General features: G+C 33.2%; 3 protein-coding genes across 3 annotated transcripts; 1 reads left to right on the forward strand and 2 right to left on the reverse strand.

The window, feature by feature from the left end:
- Positions 1-467: 467 nt before the first annotated feature.
- Positions 468-2,181, forward strand: LOC114386252 (UDP-glucosyl transferase 73B2-like). The gene has a single exon (XM_028346219.1). It carries the CDS (start codon positions 587-589, stop codon positions 2,012-2,014), a length of 1,428 nt encoding a protein of 475 aa, XP_028202020.1. The 5' UTR covers positions 468-586; the 3' UTR covers positions 2,015-2,181.
- Positions 2,182-13,734: 11,553 nt separating this feature from the next.
- Positions 13,735-15,320, reverse strand: LOC114370817 (scopoletin glucosyltransferase-like). Its single transcript, XM_028328209.1, has one exon. It carries the CDS (start codon positions 15,241-15,243, stop codon positions 13,813-13,815), a length of 1,431 nt encoding a protein of 476 aa, XP_028184010.1. The 5' UTR covers positions 15,244-15,320; the 3' UTR covers positions 13,735-13,812.
- Positions 15,321-18,846: 3,526 nt separating this feature from the next.
- Positions 18,847-20,349, reverse strand: LOC114372513 (scopoletin glucosyltransferase-like). The gene has a single exon (XM_028330106.1). The coding sequence runs from the start codon at positions 20,293-20,295 to the stop codon at positions 18,847-18,849; it is 1,449 nt and encodes a 482-aa protein (XP_028185907.1). The 5' UTR covers positions 20,296-20,349.
- Positions 20,350-20,809: the final 460 nt, after the last annotated feature.

Below are 20,809 nucleotides of genomic sequence, written 5' to 3' on the forward strand. Positions count from 1 at the left end.
GGAAATTTTTTGTAATAATAGTGGACTAAAAATGATTTCTGAGAATCATAATTTTCTAACAATTTTTTTAATAAATAAATATTAAACACGAGAAACGTCTTGCACGTTCTGAGTTTTGCTCTCACTGTTGTAACACCGCTGCCTCTTCCGTAACGATTCAGGCTGCCACCACCATTCCGAATCATGAAATTTCCTTTGCCTTCGTGTTTGACACGTATCTATTTTTCTCTTTTACACAAACTAGCGAGAAAGCCGTGCCGATGATTTTTACTTCATTTTTTTTTATAATTTTTTTTTCAAAAAAGACATAACATTACTCTTTTATTTAAATTATTACAAGCTCGAGGATCGCGTGGCCTACAGATCCATCAATATTCAGATATATGAAGATGTAACACAAACAAAATACATTAATTTAATACTTACCCGTGCAAAACGCGGCCTACACCTTTTTATAACCAGAACAAGGTCTTTGTACCCAAATCATCATCATCATCATTCTAAAGCTAGTAAGTAGTAAGTAGTAAGCCACTATCGTTTCTCTCTAACAGCAAAAAAGTTCTAACCTCACCAAACCCACACTACCATGGGTAATGAGAATCGCGAGCTTCACGTATTATTCTTCCCCTTCCCAGCTAATGGGCACATAATACCAAGCATTGACTTAGCCAGAGTCTTTGCTTCAAGAGGAATCAAAACCACCGTAGTCACCACTCCCCTCAACGTTCCACTCATTTCAAGAACCATAGGAAAAGCCAACATCAAAATCAAAACAATCAAGTTTCCTTCTCATGAGGAAACTGGGTTGCCCGAAGGTTGTGAAAATTCCGATTCTGCCCTCTCCTCTGACTTGATCATGACGTTCCTGAAGGCCACCGTGCTCCTGCGGGACCCACTGGAGAATCTGATGCAACAAGAACATCCTGACTGTGTAATTGCCGACATGTTCTACCCCTGGGCGACAGACTCTGCCGCCAAATTCGGCATTCCGAGGGTCGTGTTCCATGGGATGGGGTTCTTTCCGACATGCGTGTCGGCGTGCGTGCGGACATACAAGCCACAGGACAACGTCTCCTCGTGGTCCGAACCCTTCGCGGTTCCGGAGCTTCCGGGGGAGATCACCATCACCAAGATGCAGCTCCCCCAGACACCGAAACACGACGAGGTTTTCACAAAGCTTCTAGACGAGGTCAACGCTTCGGAGCTCAAGAGCCACGGCGTGATCGCCAATAGCTTCTACGAGCTCGAGCCGGTTTACGCCGATTTTTACCGGAAGGAGCTCGGGAGAAGAGCGTGGCATTTGGGACCGGTTTGTTTGAGCAATAGGGACGCCGAGGAAAAAGCATGCAGAGGAAGAGAAGCTGCTATTGATGAACACGAGTGTCTGAAGTGGCTTGACTCAAAGGAACCAAATTCAGTTGTGTATTTGTGTTTCGGTAGCATGACAGCGTTCTCCGACGCGCAACTCAAAGAAATCGCTTTAGGTTTGGAGGCTTCAGGGCAGAATTTCATATGGGTTGTCAAAAAAGGGTTGAATGAAAAATTGGAATGGTTACCAGAAGGGTTTGAGGAGAGAATTTTAGGTCAAGGAAAGGGTTTGATCATAAGAGGTTGGGCACCCCAAGTGATGATTTTGGACCATGAATCCGTTGGAGGGTTTGTGACACATTGTGGGTGGAACTCAGTATTGGAGGGGGTGTGTGCAGGGGTGCCAATGGTGACATGGCCAATGTACGCAGAGCAATTTTACAATGCTAAGTTTTTGACGGACATAGTTAAGATTGGGGTGAGTGTAGGCGTTCAAACGTGGATTGGGATGATGGGAAGGGACCCTGTGAAGAAGGAACCGGTTGAGAAGGCTGTGAGGAGGATCATGGTTGGAGAGGAGGCAGAGGAAATGAGGAACAGAGCAAAAGAGCTTGCTCGAATGGCAAAGCGTGCTGTGGAGGAAGGAGGATCTTCTTACAACGATTTCAACTCATTGATCGAGGATTTGAGGTCGCGTGCCTGTTGATGATTGTTGTGTCATGTATGCATGTAGACTTAGGACGGTTTGTGGGAAATTGTGATGATCGATTTGCTAATAATACCCGCGGAAGTTGCTTAAACCTTTTTTAATGTTTTTGGTTCGGTTTGTGAGTTTTTAATTTTGGTTCTTATATATTTATTTTATTTATGTTATTTTAATTTTAATTCTTATAGGTTTTTTCTGTTTTAATCATGATAAGTTTTTGTTTTTTTAATATTAACTCTTAATCAGCATTGGAAAAATGCAAAAATTTAAAGGATCAAAATTAAAAAATCAAGAATTTACAAGAATTAAAATTAATAAAGCAAAATACTAGATAAAATTAAAAAAATATAAACTTATCGACATTAATTGAATTCCTTTTTTTATATAAAAACTAAAATTACAAAAGCTTAATTTTATAAGAAACAAAAATATATGTAAACTTTTTTTCCTATACGGTCATATCTTTATATAAATTTTATTTAATCTTTATCTAATTTTTAGTGGTATAATTCTAAAAATTTGTTAAAGGAACCTCGCAATTTATCTTGCATATTTAATTCTTAATTTTATTTGGTTTAGAATTTAAATAATTTCTAATTTATTTTTAAATGATAAAAATATAGAAATTTTATTATATATTGTAAATATAACAAATTTAGTTATATCAATTTGATTTAAGATAATGAATTTGAGTAATTTAAAATGTATGAAAAATTATAAAATCCGATCGGTTCAATCAACTATGGTTAGACCATTCAACCTTTAACCTTTAACTATGATTTAATCATGGGTCTGATTTTAAAAACATTGAAATTGAATTTTAAAAAAAATATTTAATGATTTAATATCAATAATTCTAATTTAATATAATTAAGTTAAGTAAATTTTATTAGATTTGATCAACTACTATAGAAATGAGTAAGTATCTCAATCAACCGCGGTCGGTGAATATTTTAAGTCTCCTTTACATATAAATGTGGATAAATAGATTGACTAAAATCTATTAAAAATAATCTATTAAAAATTGAAGTGTGTAGTTTAAATACTCCTTATTTATTTAACATTACTTATGATTTTATAATTTTTAATAAATTTTAAATAATAAGAATAATATGTTAAAAAAATTGTGTTAGAAAGGTCATGTTAAAGAATATACTACTAGTATTCCTTGTAATTGATAATTATAACTTTTTAAATTGGGAAAAACTAGACAAGCCAAAACTAGACTAGCCAGAAAACAAAAAGAAAGATTTGACATTTAATTTTTAGGGTCAAATATATTTTTTATCTCTAAATTTTTTGCAAATTTTATTTTTAGTTTTCAAATAATTTTTTACCATTTTGGTCACTATTATTTTTTTTTATGTTAATAGTTTTAGGTTCACGCAAATTTTTTTGCTAAACTATATTTTTAATTTCTCATTAACTAATCTAATGTCTTCAATTGATCTAAACGGACACAAAATTAAAAACATAATTTGCTAAAAAAAATTACATGTAACTACCCTAGTGAGTCTCTTGGGTGATGGAAAAAGTCATCGGTCGACATTAGTATTAAATCATAAGTTAAGGTTGTTACTCACTAATAAAGACAAAATATATTAACAAAAGAAGAAAAAAAAATAACAAAACTGGTAAATTTTTTTGAAGGACTAATAGTAAAATTTGAGAAAGTTTAAATGCCAAAAAACAAAATTAACCCCCCAATTTTATTATCGATTATAATACAATTCATACATTTTTCTCTCTACCCATTTATTCTATTTTTGTGTGAATATTCATCACTCTTAAACAAGGGCAATATTTTGTTCATTTGAGGTGCATTATCGAGAGAGAGATCCCAACTCCTGAAAATTAAAGCATCCAAATTTGAGTAAGAAGATCCTCCTTCTTCCACCGCCTACCTAGCCATTTTCGCTAACACTCTTGCTGTGTTTCTCATTCCTTTTGCTTCTTCCTTTGCCAATACCATTTTCACAGCCTTCTATACGACATCCCACTTTATACAACCCTCCACCTCAAAGTAAGTCCATTTTTTAACACCAACAGGTACACCAATTTTAATTACCTCAATCACCAACTTTTCATTGTAAAATTGCTTTGCAGCCACAGGCCAAGTGATCATTGGCACCCCAACAGTTATTGCTTCCAACGTTGAATCCTATCCACAATGTGTCACTGATGCCCACAATTACTTCATGTTCAAGAATCAACACTTGAGGTGCCCATCCTCTTATGATTAGTCCCTTCCTGTAAGGAATGAAAATGATGACATGGACAATAAGACAAAAGGAAGCAACGACTCACATGAGGACAACAGGCAAAATAACCAACTAGTCAAATATTTGATGAAGAATACAAAAATCCAGGGCTTCAGGAAAGGAAGCAAGCCCAAACGCTTAAAGGATTATGTGTGAAAAGAATCTATAAAGAGAGAGGGAGGTAGAACGTGAAGTGGAGAATTTTGTGGGTGGATTTTATTCTCTTCTATCTCATTCCAATTCTGATTGTATCTTCTCCGTCTATTCTTTTGTTTGTTTATCATTTGATTGATATATTGTACTATTCCTTCGAGTACTTGTCTTGAAAGTTGATCATTGTCTCTGAAATCAAATAAACAGTATAATTTCTTGTTTTTTTTATCATGATCCTTCTTTATTCCTTACAATCAGTGCTTTCATCACACCATGGGAGACAACACTATACTCAAGGAACTGCAAATGAAGGTTGACTGAATCCTAGAAAAAATGGAAGCCATGGAAGTTGGCAAAGCTATTGCGGACCTTTACAATGAGCAGATGAAGGGAAATCATGGCTCCAAGATTGATAGAATTGAAGCTGTGATTGAGAAACTGTTGTCAACCAACTGTTCTTCTTTTGGGTCTCCCCATGGTCAAAACTCAAACACTAACAACCCCCGACCTTCGTTCCAGGTAAGGAACATTAAGCTTAAGTTTCCACGATTTGATGTTAAGGATGTGCTAGACTGGATTTTTAAGGATGAACAATTCTTTGAGTATTATGGAACATACGATGGAGATCGTTTAACCATTGTCGCAGTCCATCTGGACAATGACGTGGTACCCTGGTTCCAAATGATGCAAAGAAACCAACCTTTCCTCTATCATGGCAAGGTTTTACCACAACCTTAGAACTTAACTATGGACCCTCTGTTTTTTATTCTCTTAGATCCACACTGTTCAAGCTAATTCAAACTGGATCCGTTAATGACTATTATATGCAATTCACTGCTCTATCTAATTGTGTGTATGGCCTTAGCAATGATGCCTTGTTGGATTGTTTCTTGAGTGGCCTTGATGAGGATCTCCGTAGACTATGGGCAATGATACCTTAGCAATGATGCCTTGTTGGATTGTTTCACTGCTCCATCATTATTACTCACCCCTACCTCTAGACTATGGAACCAAAACCAAAAGAGCAATAATGTTAAGAGAATCAGCCTTGTCGAGAGGCAATTGAGGAGAGAAAAAAGACTATGTTTTACTTGTGTTAAGAAATTCTCATTCACCCATAAATGTCCAAATAAACACTTGATGATTTTATAAGTTGGTGAAGAATAGAGCAGTAAGCCAGACCCTGACCCTCCAGATAATAGTTCTTTTGAATCTACAAATTCAAAACATCACCTATCACTTAATGCCATGAAAGGTTCATATAGGTTAGGGACTATCAAATTCACTAGAAAAATTGGTCAACTCAATGTATCAATTTTGGTAAATGGGGGAAGCTCTAATAGCTACCTTCAACCAAGAATTGCTCAATGTCTCAAATTACCAGTTGAGCTAGTTCCTTCATTTAAAGTCTTGGTTGGCAGTGGGCAAACAATGGCCATAGAAGGCATGGTTAGAGACCTACCTGTGACAATGCAGGGACACAAACTGGTTTTACCTGTGTATTTACTTGTTGAGCAGGTGCAGATTTGATCTTAGGAGCACCTTGGTTGGCTTTATTGGGACCACATGTGGCTGATTATGCATCCTTAACCTTGAAGTTCTATGTTAATGGGAATTTATTACATTGCAAGGAGAGCAGCCTACCCTCCCTGCTCAGTCTCAATACCATCATATCAAAAGGTTGCAGCATACCAAATCCATTGCCGAAATGTTTTCCATACAGTTGAAAGAACCAGGCACACCACATGAATTTTACTAGACTTACCTGACCACATTGAACCTGAACTGGCTGCCTTGTTACACACTTCTAAACTTGTATTTCATAATCCTACAAGATTTCCACCTTCAAGACAACAAGATCATTGCATTCCCTTACTTGAAGGATCTAAACTAGTCAAGGTGAAGCCTTATAGATATCCTGACAGTGAGAAGGAGCAGATTGAAAAAATGGTGAAGGAAATGCTACAACAAGGTATTATTCGATCTAGCACAAGCCTTTTTTTCTCACCTATTTTGTTAGTTGAAAAGAAAGGAGGTACTTGGAGGTTTTCTACTGACTAATCCTACTGTTGATGAGTTATTAGATGAATTGTTTGGTGCCAAATATTTTTCTAAGTTTGATTTAAGGTCAGGGTACCATCAAATCTTAGTGCACTCGGATGATAAACACAAGAAAACATTTTGCACACACCAAGGTCACTATGAATGGCTAGTTATGCCATATGGCCTCTCAAATGCTCCTGCAACATTTCAGAGTCTAATGACTCGATTTTTCAAACTGTTATGAGAAAGTATGTGCTAGTGTTTTTTGATGATATCCTAGTGTATAGTGCTAATTGGGGGGATCATTTGAAGCATTTGGAATCGGTTCTCCAAATTCTACAGCAACACACCTTATTTGCCAAATTGTCAAAATGCTCATTTGGCTTAATAGAGGTTGATTACTTGGGGATACCATCTCAGGCAGTGGAGTAGCAATGGATAAAGTCAAAATTCAAGTTGTATTGGATAACCCATCAATTTGAAACAATTAAGAGGATTCTTGGGTTTAACTGGATACTACCGTAGATTCATCAAATCCTATGCTTCAATTGCTGCACCACTCACAAACTTACTCAAGAAAGATGGGTTTATGTGGGATGACATAGTAGGACAAGCTTTCACTAAGCTTAAGCAAGCCATTACCTCTGCTCCAGTTCTAGGCCTGCCAAATTTCAGTCAAATATTTGTTTTCGAAACTGATGCTTTAGGAAGTGGGGTTGGTGTTGTCTTGAGTCAAGATGGACAGCCTATTGCATTTTTCTCCAAGAAATTAATCCCAAAAATGCAGAAACAATCAGCCTATGCAAGGGAATTCCTTGCCATCATAGAAGCTATAGCCAAGATTAGGCACTACTTGTTGGGACACAGGTTTATAATTCAGACAGACCAAAAGAGCCTTAAAAGCTTGCAGGAACAGTCCATACACACACAAGAACAACAAGTTCCACAAATTCATTGGTTATGACTTTACCATTGAATATAAGCCAGGGAAAGAAATCTAGCTACTGATACCTTGTCAAAAGTGATGCTTATGGCTAGGTCAGAACCTCATTGTCAATTTATTTAAGAGCTCAATGATGAATTGCAACAAAATGAGCCATTAATAGCAATAATGGAAACCTGCACTAACAATACAAATGAGGATCCAAATTACACAGTGAGGAAATGACTGTTGTATTGGAAAAACATATTGGTGATTTCAGCAACAAGCCAATTGGTTCAAAAAATTCTGAAGGAATTTCATAGTTCAGCTATTTGGGGACATGCATGGATCTCTAGAACAATAACAAGAATTGTTGCTCAGTTTTATTAGCCTAATATGCAAGTTGAGATCACAAAATTCGTGCAAGAGTGTTCCATTTGCCAATAAGCCAAATCAGTGATTGCTTTACCTATAGGTTTACTGCAACCTTTGCCCATTCCTTCTCAAGTTTGGGAGGATATCACAATGGATTTCATAACTGGTTTGCCTTTATCTTTTGGATATTGTCATCATGGTGGTCGTGGATAGACTATCCAAATATATCCATTTTATTTCTCTAAAAACATATTACAATGTCAAACAAGTTGTTGATGCTTTCTTTGCTAATATGGCCAAACTTCATGGGGTACCAAAATCAATTGTGCCAGATAGAGATAAGGTGTTCTCCAAGTTGTTGATGTTTTCTTTGTTATCGGAATGTTGCGACAATCCTTCAAAACCTTATTTATACATTCTGAGAGGTTCGTTGTCATGTGACCATACCGACGTCCTTCTCTATTATAAGCCATCGTCCATTTCTCCTTTGAAATGCGATCAATCCATGTTGCTATGGCTGAACTCAGTTGACGGAATTTTTTTAAATTTTGATCAAAAATGTGCTTGCAAAGAGTGTAACCTGCATGAAATTAGTTAGCAACAACAATTTTGACTATATATCAAACTTAAATTAACGTGACCATGATAAATGAAATATTACCCAATTTTTTTAGCATTTCTTTTTGTTTGGCATTATTGAATTTGCGATTGAAGTTGCTTGCTATGTGTCGCACGCAGTAAACATGATAACCATGGGGAGGTTGCCAACCAAGTGCTTCGTTAGCCACAGTAGACTTTATACTCGCGTGACGATCAAATATGAGACAAATACCATTTTTATCTGTGACGTGTTCACGCAAGTGTGTCAAAAACCATGACCACGCAGTTAACGTCTCACCTTCGACCATGACGAATGCTAGAGGAAGGACACCACCATTTCCATCTTGTGATGTGGCCATTAAGAGGGTGCCACAGTATTTGCCGTACAAATGTGTGCCGTCAACTTGTATGATTGACTTACAATACTTGAAAGCCTTTTTACATTGACCAAAAGTCCAAAACACTCTATGAAACTGACAGTGTTCGCGACTAACAATATTCCCAACAATAAAATCGTCATGTAGTATTTGAAAATATGATCCAAGAGAATGATTTTGTATGTGTGTTAGCCACGATGACAATTTCGCATATGAGTCTTCCCAATCGCCATATTCAATTGCAATAACTTTTTGTTTCGCCAACCAAGCTTTTTTGTACGACACCTTGTACATAAATTCACTGTTAATCCTCTCTTGAATGAAAGACACTTTTATTGACGGATCTTCTCTGATCATGCCTGTCAATAAAGTAAGAAAATTTAAATGACAATTAACGCAAAAGTAGCATAACATGCACATAAAATACGTACCTACTACACAAGTGACAATTAAATATGAATCAAGCTTCTCGTGATCTTGTGTCATGGTCATATTGAGACATGTGTGTGGTCCACCCCATTGTGTGACTTTCCATGAATCCGTTTTATTAGATAAAATTGCCCTCATATAGAAAGGGTAAGGACACTCTGCACTTTTATTCAAGCAACAAACGACATACTTGTTCGATTTGGTTTCAACAACTTTGAAACTTTGATGCACCTTCATAACATATTGTTTGACTACATTTTTTACCGCATCTTTACTATCAAATTCCATGTCAACATATAATTCTTGTCCAACATTAAAAGTCGATGACATCTCCAAACCGCAAATGTCCTCCTCATCAGGATGACTCCAGTTGATATTGTTATAATGCAAAACATCATTCCAAAATGGATTTTGATTTCCTTCTACACCTTATAGTTAAAAAAGAAAATAAGGTCAATGTCACAATGATACTTATTTATCATTAAATACAATCGTCATAAAATGATAAATGTATTCAGCTATTTTTTATTTAATAAAAAATACCTTCTGCTGGGTGATCAATTCTCACTGGTTGAATCATCTCGGTAACTTCATCGTTTGTATCAGATATACCGTCAACACTATCATCTTCGTCTAAAGAGTCTTCAACGTATGAGTTAGACACAAGATAATCATCATCATCATCATCATCATCTTCGTCACCATGTAAATTGCTAACATTTCTTGCACAATTCCAAAACTGACATTTGATTTTGTTGCCAAAAACTTTCGAGCATGGTTTCAACATCTTCGTCATCACAAATTTGCAAAGCAATATACTTTCCAAAAACTAAAAATCTATAACTGATAGCAGAAATAATTTCATTATTTTCTAACTTTACCTTATCTCCGATTTTTGTTTTCAGAGCATTAAAACTAATTCCACGTTTTATATGAATCGCTTTTTTACTCCCTTCAAATATTACATCATCATTCTCTTCATATACCTTTCCATTGAAATACAACACTGTTATAACTGAATTCATGATGTACCTACAAAACAATATTTTTAATAATTAATCATAATAAATTCAAAATAATAAAATCTAATCACAAAAAACCTCTTTACTGCAACTTTACATTAACTTTAAAAAAATATGATGACACAAACTTAAAAAACATGAACGATTTCAACGTAGTCATTTTAAAGACAAAATAAACCACGACCGAAGTTACTATTATAAATAATTAATTTTAACAATAATAACTTCAAAATAAAAAAAAAAGTAATTAAAAAATTACTCCAAATACATTAAAATAAATATAATGCCAGAAACTTCAAAGTTTAAATTGAAAAAGGCAAAACAAAGCATCAAATAACGCTTTGAAACTACACATTTTAATTACATTATAAACCATTAACGAAGTTATTATTACAAAGGCACACCAACAAAGCATCAACACCAACCTAATCTAATTAAAAAAATACTACACTTCATATTAAAAAAAAATTCCACACTTAAAATACTTAGTTCAAATAAATATCATGTTACAAAATTTTTAGTAGAAAACTCCTCAATTTTTAATACCAAACTAATCTAATTAAAAAAATATTAGAAACTTCATATTCAAAAATTTTGCTGGACTCAAAATATTTTCTTCAAATAAATATCATGCCACAAAAGCATTGACAACTCCGGGTCCCAAGAACGTGCCACTTTGACTGGCGCCATGCATGGCAAAATCGCAATCTTTAATGGCGCCTTCCTCTCTGTGCAAATTGACGTCACGCACCATGCATGGCCAAATCGCCGGCAATAATGGCGACTCTAACGCCACGTAGGGAAAAGCCAAGTCGCCAGCGAGAATGGCGACACCAACGCCACATGGCACATCCTGCCGGAAAGTGCCACAATCATTGACGCCATGCATGATCTTTACATGCCAAAACAGCACCCCTATGGAATAAGTTTTGAAACAATCCCATTTCAGAAATAAGTTTGTAAAACTGCACCGGTTAGAGCAATTTGCCGACCAACTCCTGAATTAAAGAATCCAAATTTTAGTAAGAAGATCCTCCTTCTTCCACTGCTTGTCTTGCCGTCTGCGCCAACACTTTTCCTCTATTTCTCATTCCCTTTGCTTCTTTTTTTTGCCAATACCATTTTCCCAGCCTTCTCTATCGCTCTATTTGAAACCATACCGAACCCTAATTTAATTGAACAAAAGCTAAATCCAAAATCGAAGAACACAGAGAAAGCACAAATTACACACACTTCACTTCTCTAAAACAACGAAATTAAAAGTGAAAATTTGAAAAACAAATTCAACATTTGAACCGCAGAAGCTTTTACATGAACTCACGATAACACATTTGCAAGAGCATCGGCCTGCCGACAGCGAAGCCGGTGTGGGCGATGTTAGATTTTGCACTTCCAGGAATGTGTGATTTTCAATTTGGGTACAAAAGGATTAGGCGAATGAAACTGTTTTTGTCAGGAACAATATTGCATTGCTGCTTCCACTTTAGAAATTAATTTTGTAGCTTATTTTTTGTTCTTTAATCAAAATAGTGTGTCAATTCTTACTTTATCTTTATTTTCTATTATTAAATATTATACTAAAATGTAATTTTTATTTTATTATTTTTTTAATATGTGATTTTAATTTTATTATTTTTTAATTGAGATACTTTATTTTTTACTTTTAAAAAATCTTAGATTTTAATCTTCTATATTTTAGTTGAAACATTTTACTTTTTACTTTTTAAAAAATTTATAATTTTAGTTTTGGTTAGTGAATCGAGAAATTTTCTTTAGTTGAGATGAAAAAATAATCTATAATATTTTTATAGACAAATTATATTATGAGTTTTTGTAAAATACATATTCTTATAAAAAAAATCTAAAAGGATAAGATAGATAAAATTAATATTAATTTATTTATTTTTTATAATTTTTTACTAAAATTCTTTTCTTACAGAGACAACTTCTACTTTTTATGGGGCAAAAAAAAAATTTATTCAATATAGTAAGGTAAAAAATTTTACTTCCATTGCTCAACCTACATCCGCCAGAAGTCCGTTTGGTCAATTTCAGATTTGATTCTATGCTAAATTAATTATCTTTTTAATAAATTAAGTTTATTAATAATTAAATAATTTAAAAATATTTATTATTTGGATAATAAACAAACACGTATTCGTTAGCATTTACGGAATACATGTATTAATGTTTGAAACTAGCAATATCAATTAAAATTAAGGAATTTTAAAAATATGTGATAAAATATTTTAATTAAAAATATTTAAATATATTTTTTATTCTTACATACTTTAATGTTTTTTTTTTCTTTCAAAATGTATTTTGTTCGTCCTTAGTATTTTAGATAATACTTTAAATGGTAAAAACATACTTTGAACAATAAAAGAAATTATCTAAAACATTTTAAGGATGAAAAATAAAATATAAATATTTTATAAATATTAAAATAATTTTTTTAAAGATAAAAATGAAAAAAATACTAAATTACAAAGATAAAAAAATATATTTAAACCTTTATGGAAAACTAAAATCATTTAAAAATGGAGAATGAAATGTCTGAATTAAAGAATAAAGAAACTAAAATAACTTAGATGAAAAAAATAAAAAGACAAAAATTATATTTTAACCTAAATTTTATATACAAATATATATTTACCTATGTCAATAGTTACCCGACTATATGTTATGATTTATATTACTGCTTTAAATAAAAACTATAGTTTAAAATCTATACCATAACAGTGTGAAAAGTGAGAGGGAGTGTATTTCAGAGGATAATAAAGTGCAATAACAATTATCAATTAGGAAATTAATAATTGATATTATCATTAATTTTAGATTTTATTATATATGTATTTTATTCTACAACAAATTAATGTCACCATTGATTTTCAATTAATTATTTTTATTGTACTTTATTTTCAACCGCCCACCTCCTTATTGAGCCAAATTCTTTAAGCAATACAGTACTATCAACAAATATCTCAAGTTAGGAATGGCTTTTAATATTATATATATGATGAATTGATGATCATACATGACAATATCTTATTAGTTCATGATATAAAAACTCGTTACACGATCAATTAATATATATATATATATATATATATATATATATATATATATATATATATATATATATATATATATATATATATATATATATATATATATATTGATTTTTCTTTTTTACATAAAAAATCTAGTCAACAAGAAAATAAAAATAGATTCATCAATCAATATTAAATAAATACATGAATAAGCGTGGTTAAAGAGAGAATATCACCTCACCAAGCCAGTCAAATTTTTTGATAAAAATTAATTATCAATAAATTGATAAATAATTCGCATCTTTGAAAAAAAATTAACATTAGTTTCTTAAAATTCAATTCAACATTAACGTGGATAATTGTAACTTGTCATACTAGGTAATTGGAAGACAAACCAGAAAAAAAATAAAAAACAAAAAAGATTTCAATTTAATTCAATCATTGTAGATAACACAAATTCAAACATTTTCTGATTCCTACTCATTTATTTCCTTCTTAAGGTGGATTATTCATCAATCTTAGGAATCAAATTTTAAATGCGCCTTTTGTTCATATTAGATGCCTCAATGGGAGAGGGAACACAACTCCCGAACTAAAGCATCCAAATTTGAGTCAGAAGATCCTCCTTCTTCCACTGCTCTTCTTGCCATCTGCTTGAAAACTTGTGCTCTATTTCTCATTTCCTCAACCATTACCATTTTCACAGCCTTCTCTAATGCATCCCACTTAACACTATCATCCCCTATAAAACGAGTCCATTTTTTAACACCAACAGGTACACCAATTTTAAGTACCTCAGTCACCAACTTCTCATTGTAAAATTGCTCGCCACCCACAGGCCAAGTGATCATGGGCACCCCAGCACTCACTGCTTCCAACGTCGAATTCCATCCACAATGTGTCACAAACGCGCCAATGGCTTCGTGTTCAAGGATCAACACTTGAGGCGCCCACCCTCTTATGATTAGTCCCTTACCTTCCATTCTTTTCTCAAATCCTTCAGGTAACCATTTCTCTCCCTTTTCTTGGATGCTTTTCCTAACGACCCAGATGAATTGTTGTCCCGATGCCTCAAGTCCCATAGCAATCTCTAGAAGCTGTGAATTGGAAAACTTTACCGCACTTCCAAAACACACGTAAACAACTGAATTAGTTGTTTTCGTGTTCAGCCACTTTAAGCACTCGTGCTCATCAATAGACGCTTCATTTCCTCTAAATGTTTTTTCCTCTTTATCCCTATTGCATAGAGACAAAGGGCCTATATGCCATGCTTTTATCCCAAGTTCCTTTCTGTAATGATCTGCGTAATCCTTCTCAAGTTCATAGAAGCTGTTAACAACCACTCCATAGCTCCTCACCTCTGATTCATATATTTGCTTCCAAAATCTGCTAGAGTCCACATCGTCTTTCCTAAAGAAATTTGCCTCCTGCAACCTTGTCATTTTGATTTCACCTGGGAAATTAGGAATAACGAATAACTCCGTGTCCGAAGAAGTGTTGTTGTAAGGCTGGTAGAGACTCATTATTTGGGAAGCGCACAAGGAGAAGAAACTAATCCCGTGGAACACAAGCCTGGGAATTCCAAATTTGTCCGCGGAATCTGTTGTCCATGGGAAGAACATGTCCGCAACAACACAATTTGGACGCTGTTGATGCAATAGTTGCTCAAAGGGCTCTTGCAACAAAGCAGTGGCCATAATGAAGGCTGGAAATAGATTTGGTGAAGGGAGTGAGTCACAGTGTTCGCATCCTTCGGGTAAACCAAACTCGGTGCCAAGGAATTTCAAGGTTTGGATTTGGATTTCTTTGCCTTGATGAGTTTTGGTTTTTTCTATGGCTTTGGAGATGATAGGTGCATTGAGTGGTGTGGTGAGTATGGTGGCTCTCACACCTTTTGCAGCAAATAGTTTGGCCATGTCAACCAAAGGTATCATATGGCCATGAGCTAGGAAGGGGAAGAAAAACATGTGCAAAGAATCATCGTTACTGGCCATCTTTCACACTTGGGTTATATTGTAGGTAAGAAAATTCAGATTATACACTGAAACAAGTAGAAGGGGACTTGGTATGGCTCTTCTGCTTATAAGAGGATGGAGGACTTATAAAACAGTGATTCAGGTTAAAACTGTGTACGCCTTTGCATTTTTGTGTTGTTAATTAATGTATATATAATGACTAATCAATTATAAAAACGTTCATGCATTTAACTACAAGCTAAAATACAAAAACATGGCAAATCATAATAAATATATTTAATTAATAAGACACGGAATTTAACTACAAGCTAAAATACAAAAATATACTTGCAAATCATAATAAATATATTTAATTAATAAGACACACAATTTAATTATAATTAAATCACTTCACTGTTTTTGTTATTCCAAATCAATTATAAGAAAAACTAAAAAGGTGTTTGTTTCATGACTATTTAGTTATTGCTAAGGATACATGATCCAAAAGAATTATCTCAAGTTTGCTACTACGAGGTTATATCTAGCTATAATTTGTTTTTGGAAAAGACATAATCATTTGTTTTACTAATATTTAGTCTTAACAAAGGAGGGGGGGGGGGGGGGGGGGGAGGGGGGATTATTCCCATGGGTAAACTACTACTATCCCACTATTTTCTGATTGTTCCTTCATGATATGTCCTTCAATTTTTTCCCATCTTGCAAATTTCATTCCTCCCCAATTAATGTTTCCACAAATTTATTTATTTCATTCCTACATTTTACACTAATTTTTTCTTTACCTCCAATGTTCCTTTTTTAATAAATAATTCTTGTTTCTCTTTCAATTATCCTAATCGTTGAACACATGGCGAGAAAATAAGAAATGTAATGAGAGTTTTTGTAATAAAAATATTTTAGAAATTATAATATATAAATTCCTGAGAAAATATAACTCAACTAAACATATGTTTTAATCATTTCTAGGAATATAAAAAATAATTCCAATAAATTTTAATAGTCAACAAAATATATTTTTTAATAATACCCAAGAATCACAGGAAAAAAAATATTATTGAGACTAAAAAATTATCTTTGAAACAAACATATCTAGATAAACTTTTTTTAAAAGAAAGTAAAAAAAAAAAGTATGTAAGACATTACTAAAGTGAAGAAATCGGATTCTACCTAGGATAATATTTTCCATATTAATAATTTTATAAAACATGTGTGTATAAAAATATATTTAAATATTTATTAATATATCTACTGACATATATTTATTAAAATTTAAATTAAATAATTAATAATATTAAAAATTCAAAATAATATAACAAATTTACTCATATAAATTATAAAATGTGAATTTAATATATGATGCACGAGACAGTAAGGTAGTTATCTGAAATAATATTGTAATGTCTAGTATACTTAATTATTTAAACAAATATTCCAGAGTATTTTTTTTATCATAATTACATAGCTTAGAGGTATAAACTTCTTAACCCAAATTTTTATTTGGCAATGACAGGATAAGGAAGAATTTACAAATTGAGAAAAAACGAGTCAAGGTTCATCATTTCTTTTTTGTATAAAACACTCTTTTAGTCTTAAAACATTAACTTTTTGTGGAGGTATTAAGAATTTGAGGAAAACCATGAAAAAATTGCAAAGGCATAAAAAATAACAGATTTTTTACTTCAAAGAACAAACTTATTAATTACAAAATTAATAAATAATTAAAATTCTTCCATATCTAATAAAAAAATTGAGATAAAAAATAAAAGGCATAAAATTATAGACTTTTTGACTTCAAATAATTAAATTATTATGAAAGAATTAAATTCTTCCTTATATCTTGATATGACCAATAACGAAATTGAGATGAAAAAAATACATACCTCTAATGCATAATGATATTAATAAATGTTTTTTTTCAAAAATATTATTTAATATAATTAGAATTGAGTATGTTTTTTCCTTTTTTTTTAAATTTACATTGTTTTTAGTCTCTGAAAAAAAAATTGAATGATCTTAAATCCTTAAACATTTATTCCATTAATTATTTTAGTTGTTATCAATTATGATTCTTAAGTGATCACGTGATGCTAACTTTATTAATATATATTTTTTACATGAGTGATAGTTCATTTATTTTATTCAAAATTGTCAGAAATTATTTAAGTGTATCGAATAATTTTTGGCCGCTTAAATCACTAAAACATGCTACATCTCTATGAACCTCAAATTCCACAGTATTAACTTCCCTCAGATGAAACCACAACATCCAAGCAATTTTTCGTCAATATCGGTTCCTATTCAAATTAAAGATACTAAAAAGCATCACCAACAAAATATTATGGAAGGAATTAAAATTTCTATTCACCCACACATGACCAAAAATTACAACTTCCTCCCTACTTTTAATTTTTCCATAAATAAAAAATTATTACCGCCACACTAGTACACAAACATGTTGCCAAGAGTCAATACCAATACAACACCAAATCAAACACGACACAAACATATGGTCATAAGCAAGATCAAACAAAAATGATGGCGGTTCATTCACGTACGATTTCCTCAAGGATATCTAGCAACCCCTAATTAATTTCACTGATCCCAAACCCTCCGCTGTCCTTTCGATCCCCAAACCCAACCCAACCCTAACCCTAAACTGAGCACATTAGGAGGAAGATGGTTACTACTATGGAAGCAGTTTACACGCTTAAGAGGTAGGGAAGGATCCTATCATTTCAGAGCCTAAGAATTGAAGTGTATCAGTTGATCACTAGAAATACAGTTAAATATTAACACACAAACTGGCTTTGGGTTATTTCTGCATAAACTAAAAAACACTTGTTTCAGATTTCATCTTCTCAACCCTGCAACTTGAATTTTGTAGTAATTTGTTTCAAAAATATACCTTAATTAAAAAATTAAAAATAACCCTAAATATTGCATCAAATTTTGTAGTAAATTATTTTTGCTTAACAATACATTTTTAATCTTAATATATATTGATTATTATTATTTTATTTATTTTCTGTGTAAGTCCTTTTCCCAAACCAGAGTATTAAACATTACAAATCACAAAACTCAACAGTTCTATAAAAGCCAAGTCACTCGGAATGATCACCTGACAAAATGCAAACTCCACCATATATATATATATATATATATATATATATATATATATATATATATATAAAGTGGCTAAGAGAATCAAGCCACAACCCATCTGTCCTGGTGATGTATGTAAAACCAAGGTTGAACCTTTTGTAGGACCCCAAGGACAATGCATATACATTGAATTGAGCCCTAACTGCTGGATTGTCAAACTAGACGACTTTACTGATAGACCATCTGTAACTCCCTAGTCCCTTCTATATTACTGATATATATTGATTTATTTGAAAAAGAGGTGTACTTAATAAACATATAAGTTTAAACTAACTAATTTAATTTATGGAAAATAATAAATATGATATTTAACAATGCTTTATAAGATTTTTTCTATGAGAAGAGTATACAAAGGAAGAATAAATATATTACTTTCTAAACTTTTTTTCTCAATCCATTTATTCTATATTTAGGTGATTTTTCATCACTCTTACACGGGCATTTAGTTTCATGTAAGGTACATTAACGGGAAAGGGAGGAGAGAGTGCCCAACTCCTGAATTAAAACATCCAAATTTGAGTCAGAAGATCCTCCTTCTTCCACCGCCCGTCTTGCCATCTGCGCCAACACTTTTGCTCTTTTTCTCATTCCCTCTAACTCCTTTGCAAATACCATTTTCACAGCCTTCTCTACAACATCCCACTTTGCACAACAATCCACCCCAGAGTAACTCCATTTTTTAACACCAACAGGCACACCAATTTTAAGTACCTCAGTCACCAACTTCTCATTGAAAAATTGTTCCGCACCCACAGGCCAAGTGATCATGGGCACCCCAGCACTCACTGCTTCCAACGTCGAATTCCATCCACAATGTGTCACAAACGCACCAATGGCTTCGTGTTCAAGGATCAACACTTGAGGCGCCCACCCTCTTATGATTAGTCCCTTGCCTTCCATTCTTTTCTCAAATCCTTCAGGTAACCATTTCTCTCCCTTTTCTTGGATGCTTTTCCTAACGACCCAGATGAATTGTTGTCCCGATGCCTCAAGTCCCATAGCAATCTCTAGAAGCTGTGAATCAGAAAACTTTACCGCACTTCCAAAACACACGTAAACAACTGAATTAGTTGTTTGCGTGTCCAGCCACTTTAAGCACTCGTGCTCATCAATAGACGCTTCTTTTCCTCTATATATTTTTTCCTCCTTATTCCTGTTGCAAAGAGACAAAGGGCCTATATGCCATGCTTTTCTTCCGTGCACGTTCCTGTAATGATCTGCATAATCCTTCTCAAGTTCATAGAAGCTATTAACAACCACCCCATAGCTCCTCTCTTCTGACTCCTCCGCTTCATTCCAAAAGCTGTTGTGGCCCACGTTATCTTTCGTATGGAAATTTCCCACCTGCAACCTTGTCATTTTGATTTCACCGGGAAAATTAGGAATAACGAATAGCTCCGAGTCAGAACAAGTGTTGTTGTAAGGCTTGTAGAGACTCATTATTTTGGTTGCACACAAGGAGAAAAAACTAATCCCATGGAACACGAGCCTGGGAATTCCAAACTTGGCAGCAGAATCAGTTGTCCATGGGAAAAACCAGTCAGCAACAACACAATTTGGACGCTGGTGAAGCAATAGTTGCTCAAAGGGCTCTTGCATCAGCGTAGTGGCCTTAAGGAAAATCGGAAATAAATCTGTTGAAAGGACTGAGTCAGAGTGTTCACATCCTTCTGGTAAACCAACCCCAACATTGGGGAACTTGATGGTTTGAATGTTGATCTCTTTGCTTTGATGAGTTTTGGTTTGTTCTATAGTTTTGGAGATGATGGGTGCGTTAAGTGGTGTGGTGATTATGGTGGTTCTCACACCCTTTGCAGCAAATAGTTTGGCCATGTCAACCAAAGGTATCATATGGCCATGTGCCATGAAGGGGAAGAAAAATATGTGTAAAGGACCATAGTTACTGCCCATCTTTAAGAAATTCAGATGATGCACAGAAACAAGGAGAAGGGGACTCGGTATGGCTCTATGCTTATCCGAGATTGGAGAATTTATAAAACAAGAGCTGGGCTATGATATTTAGGCCGTTGCACTTTTGTTGGTTAATTTAGTTAACGTTTTATTATGCAATTCTTTTTAATGTACGGGATACCTTCCGTAAAACTAGCCAAAAATTAAATTATCTTTGATAAAATTAATTGAAAAATATAAAATGATATGTTTTTTTAAAAAAAGATAACAAAAAAATTAAATAAATATTTTAAAGATAGAATAAAATAAAATATAAAAAATAAGAATTTAGAAGTTAATGAAGTGGGTTCCATAAAATTTAGAAGTTATACTTAAAAAATTTATTTATAGAAAAGTCAAACAAATTTCCCAGTTATTAATCTGGGAAAAGTTGTATCATTTCATAAAATATGTGTCTATTCATGAAATTGTATGTATGAAAAGTTGTATTCTTTTATGAAAATATATGTTATTT

This window comes from Glycine soja, chromosome 2, assembly GCF_004193775.1.
Source record: "Glycine soja cultivar W05 chromosome 2, ASM419377v2, whole genome shotgun sequence".
Lineage (NCBI taxonomy): Eukaryota > Viridiplantae > Streptophyta > Magnoliopsida > Fabales > Fabaceae > Glycine > Glycine soja.

What these genes read in the sequence shown, in the direction of transcription:
- LOC114386252 (XM_028346219.1), top strand. Translation starts at nt 587, where the DNA reads ATGGGTAATGAGAATCGCGAGCTTCACGTATTATTCTTCCCCTTCCCA.
- LOC114370817 (XM_028328209.1), bottom strand. Translation starts at nt 15,243, where the DNA reads ATGGCCAGTAACGATGATTCTTTGCACATGTTTTTCTTCCCCTTCCTA.
- LOC114372513 (XM_028330106.1), bottom strand. Translation starts at nt 20,295, where the DNA reads ATGGGCAGTAACTATGGTCCTTTACACATATTTTTCTTCCCCTTCATG.